This window comes from Blennius ocellaris (genome assembly GCF_963422515.1).
Source record: "Blennius ocellaris genome assembly, chromosome: 15".
Classification (NCBI taxonomy): domain Eukaryota; kingdom Metazoa; phylum Chordata; class Actinopteri; order Blenniiformes; family Blenniidae; genus Blennius; species Blennius ocellaris.
This window is the reverse complement of record NC_137664.1, coordinates 130-5,000: the sequence shown is the minus strand read 5'-3', so window position 1 is coordinate 5,000 and position 4,871 is coordinate 130. Positions and strand designations below refer to the sequence as shown.

The 4,871-nt window shown below is 37.1% G+C and overlaps 1 protein-coding gene across 1 annotated transcript; it reads right to left on the bottom strand.

The window, feature by feature from the left end:
• Window positions 1–1,456: 1,456 nt before the first annotated feature.
• Window positions 1,457–4,232, bottom strand: LOC308140147 (dematin-like; the record flags this gene model as incomplete). The annotated part of the gene is made up of 5 exons (XM_080509829.1): window positions 1,457–1,570; window positions 1,654–1,734; window positions 3,852–3,917; window positions 4,074–4,081; window positions 4,187–4,232. 5 exons carry the CDS (start codon window positions 4,230–4,232, stop codon window positions 1,457–1,459), a joined length of 315 nt encoding a protein of 104 aa, XP_080365955.1.
• Between the last annotated feature and the right edge of the window lie 639 nt (window positions 4,233–4,871).

The window sequence follows — 4,871 nt, the reverse complement described above, 5'->3', positions numbered from 1 at the left end:
CAGTGGAGGTCCGTGAACGCAACGCGAACGTTAAAGATTCACCAAAAAAAACAATAATTGAACTTCAATGCAACAATTAACAAATAGCAATGGAGAATTAAAAGTTTTAAATAAATGAAAGTAATCTGACTTCAAATGTACAAATGAAGAAAAATGCCTTAAATAAACAAAAACAAAAGAAAACATGGATGACAAATTAAAAGAACAAACCGATGGAAACATTCAAAAAATTCCCTCCAATGGAATGTCGTACAATCAACTAGAATTAGTCTCAATTATGCAAAAAATTGGTTAATAAAAAAGAAAATCGTTTTGTTTTAAACCTGTTTAATGGAGTTTAGAGTGTGGGCGCCCTCTGCTGGAGCCGCGCTGAACTGCACGCGTCTGATTCATCCACCACCGACTCGTTTTGGTCAAATTCAACGTTTCGAGGAGAGTTTCACACTTCGAGACTTTACCGTGTTAAAAAAGACTCATCAAACTGCAATAAATAAGGGAAAATTAACAAAATAAAAGGTTCGATGCGCCAAGAAACAAACGACAAACACTGAAAGAAAAAAAAAAAAGGCAAAATTGAACCAAATCTGAAGTAAAAACAAACAAAAAAAAAACAAAATAAACCAGTGATCGACTCGAAACGCGTTTCATAACAAAAACAACTGAACTAAACACGTTAAGTCCTCCGAGTTTCTGCTGTTTTTTTTTTTTTTTTTAAATCTGTGACGTTGAGAAACGGATCCTTGACGGTGCAGCCGCCGCTTGTCTGACGATACCGTCGCCGTGCACCGGGTGGCAGTAGTGAGTCGCTACCGGCTACGTTGTGAGACTCACTTTCTCTTCTTCTTCCCTCGTACCAACGACGGACCGGACGTAGGAGTGATCCACTGCACCCCCTGGTGGCGACAGGTCGTACTGCCCTGGTGACGCGCCACGCCGCGGCTAGCCTGCAGCTAGCCTGCAGCTAGCCAGCGAGCTTCAGGACGTGGCGGCGCGTCGTGTTTCTATTTGAAAGTGTAGCTGAAGTGAATTTTGAAGCTTTAAAGGCTTCAGGAATGTTTGAGAAGGTTTGAGAACCATCGGAGGAACGTAGAACGTTTGAAGCTGCAGATTAAACTAGACCTTTAGTGCGACGAGACGCTGGCCCCTCCCCCCCCCCCCCCCCCCCCCCCGCTCTGATCAGACGCTACCCGGATGAAGACGGCTACAGGTGCATTATGGGTAACATCAGTGAGTGAGTGGGAGGTTAGTCAGAGTTAAAGGGTTAATCAGGACCAGCCTTCATTAAACTCTGTCTGATCCGTGAGGGGGGGGTGGGGTCAGGGGGGGTGGGGGGGGTGTCAGGGGGCGGGGTCAGTGCATACCCAGGCAGGTGATTGGTTAGTGTGGGGGGGGTCGTGTTGAATGCTTGCTGATTGGTTATCAGGTGTTTCTCCTCATCAAGTCACGTCACTTCCTGTTAGAAAAGCGAGGCTTTCTTCTTCATCTCGTTTCGTCTCCATAGCGACAGGCGGTCAAACTCCGCCATCGGCATCCCGAAGATACGCAGGAACTCGTCAGGAGCCAAGTGCCGCTGGAAGCAGAGCAGACGGGTCGGTTAGACGGGTGAACCGGGTTAAGCTGGCTCGTTAATCTCTACTAGCGGTTGCCTCTCACCTCCAGCCGGGTGCGGTCGACTCCTGGAGGCAGCCTGCAGCGCCCCCTGTGGGTCACCACCAGAGACTCGTAGGGGTGAATCTGAAGGAAGGAACAAACCTTCAGTGTTACAGTGTGTTACATTGTGTTACATTATGTTACTGTTACATTATGTTACATTGTGTTACTGTTACATTATGTTACTGTTACATTATGTAACTGTTACATTATATTACAATATGTTACTGTTACATAATGTTACTGTTACATTAAGTTACATCATGTTACATCATGCTACATTATGTTACATTATGTTACTGTTGCATTATATTACATTATGTTACTGTTACATTGTGTTACATTATGTTACTGTTACATTATGTTACATTATGTTACATTATGTTACATCATGTTACATTATGTTACATTATGTTACTGTTACATTATGTTACATTATGTTACATCATGTTACATTATGTTACATTATGTTACTGTTACATTATGTTACATTATGTTACATCATGTTACATCATGTTACATTATGTTACATTATGTTACTGTTACATTATGTTACATTATGCTACATCATGTTACATTATGTTACATTGTGTTACACTATGTTACTGTTACATTATGTTACATTATGTTACATCATGTTACATCATGTTACATTATGTTACATTATGTTACATTATGTTACTGTTACATTATGCTACATTATGCTACATCATGTTACATTATGTTACATTGTGTTACACTATGTTACTGTTACATTATGTTACATTATGCTACATCATGTTACATTATGTTACATTGTGTTACACTATGTTACTGTTACATTATGTTACATTATGTTACATCATGTTACATCATGTTACATTATGTTACATTATGTTACATTATGTTACTGTTACATTATGTTACATTATGTTACATTATGTTACTGTTACATTATGTTACATTATGTTACATTATGTTACATCATGTTACATTATGTTACATTATGTTACTGTTACATTATGTTACATTATGTTACATCATGTTACATCATGTTACATTATGTTACATTATGTTACATTATGTTACTGTTACATTATGTTACATTATGCTACATCATGTTACATTATGTTACATTATGTTACTGTTACATTATGTTACATTATGCTACATCATGTTACATTATGTTACATTATGTTACTGTTACATTATGTTACATCATGTTACATTATGTTACATCATGTTACATCATGTTACATTATGTTACATTATGTTACTGTTACATTATGTTACATCATGTTACATCATGTTACATTATGTACATTATGTTACATTATGTTACATCATGTTACATCATGTTACATTATGTTACATTATGTTACATTATGTTACTGTTACATTATGCTACATTATGCTACATCATGTTACATTATATTACATTATGTTACTGTTACATTATGTTACATTATGTTACTGTTACATTATGCTACATTATGCTACATCATGTTACATTATATTACATTATGTTACTGTTACATTATGTTACATTATGTTACTGTTACATTATGTTACATTATGTTACATTATGTTACATCATGTTACATTATGTTACTGTTACATTATGTTACATTATGTTACATCATGTTACATCATGTTACATTATGTTACATTATGTTACATTATGTTACATTATGTTACTGTTACATTATGCTACATTATGCTACATCATGTTACATTATATTACATTATGTTACTGTTACATTATGTTACATTATGTTACATTATGTTACATCATGTTACATTATGTTACATTATGTTACTGTTACATTATGTTACATTATGTTACATCATGTTACATCATGTTACATTATGTTACATTATGTTACATTATGTTACTGTTACATTATGTTACATTATGCTACATCATGTTACATTATGTTACATTATGTTACTGTTACATTATGTTACATTATGTTACATCATGTTACATTATGTTACATCATGTTACATCATGTTACATCATGTTACATTATGTTACATTATGTTACTGTTACATTATGTTACATTATGTTACTGTTACATTATGTTACATCATGTTACATTATGTTACATCATGTTACATCATGTTACATTATGTTACAATATGTTACTGTTACATTATATTACATTATGTTACTGTTACATTATGTTACATTATGTTACATTATGTTACATCACGTTACCTTTTGCTCTAAGATGCTCGGCAGAGAGTTTCCTCGGTCCATTCGCTCCCTGCGAGATTCTCCGTTCTACACAAACACAACAACACATTCTGCACTCAGGATACAGCAAAACACACACACACACACACACACACACACACACACACACACACACACACACACACACACACACACACACACACACACACACACACACACACACACACACACACACACACTCACCTGAGGAGCTGTAAAACAGACAGAGGATCAGTGTGTGAGAATCATCACATTAGACGACACAACAACAGTTAGTTAAAGTTTATTGTCGTCATGGCAACAGGAGCAGCTCGTACCTGATTGTCCTTTCTCTGAGTCAGTGGAGAACTCTGCTGACTGCATCTGGAACACACACACACACACACACACACACACACACACACACACACACACACACACACACACACACACACACACACACACACACACACACACACACACACACACACACACACACACACACACACACACATTAATCGGATGTTAGAGGAGGAAGATGCTCTATAATCTGGTGTTAGAGGAGGAAGATGCTCTATAATCTGGATTAGAGGAGGAGGATGCTCTATAATCTGGATTAGAGGAGGAAGATGCTCTATAATCTGGATTAGAGGAGGAAGATGCTCTATAATCTGGATTAGAGGAGGAAGATGCTCTATAATCTGGATTAGAGGAGGAGGATGCTCTATAATCTGGATTAGAGGAGGAGGATGCTCTATAATCTGGATTAGAGGAGGAAGATGCTCTATAATCTGGATTAGAGGAGGAAGATGCTCTATAATCTGGATTAGAGGAGGAAGATGCTCTATAATCTGGATTAGAGGGGGAAGATGCTCTATAATCTGGATTAGAGGAGGAAGATGCTCTATAATCTGGATTAGAGGAGGAAGATGCTCTATAATCTGGATTAGAGGGGAAGATGCTCTATAATCTGGATTAGAGGAGGAAGATGCTCTATAATCTGGATTAGAGGGGGAAGATGCT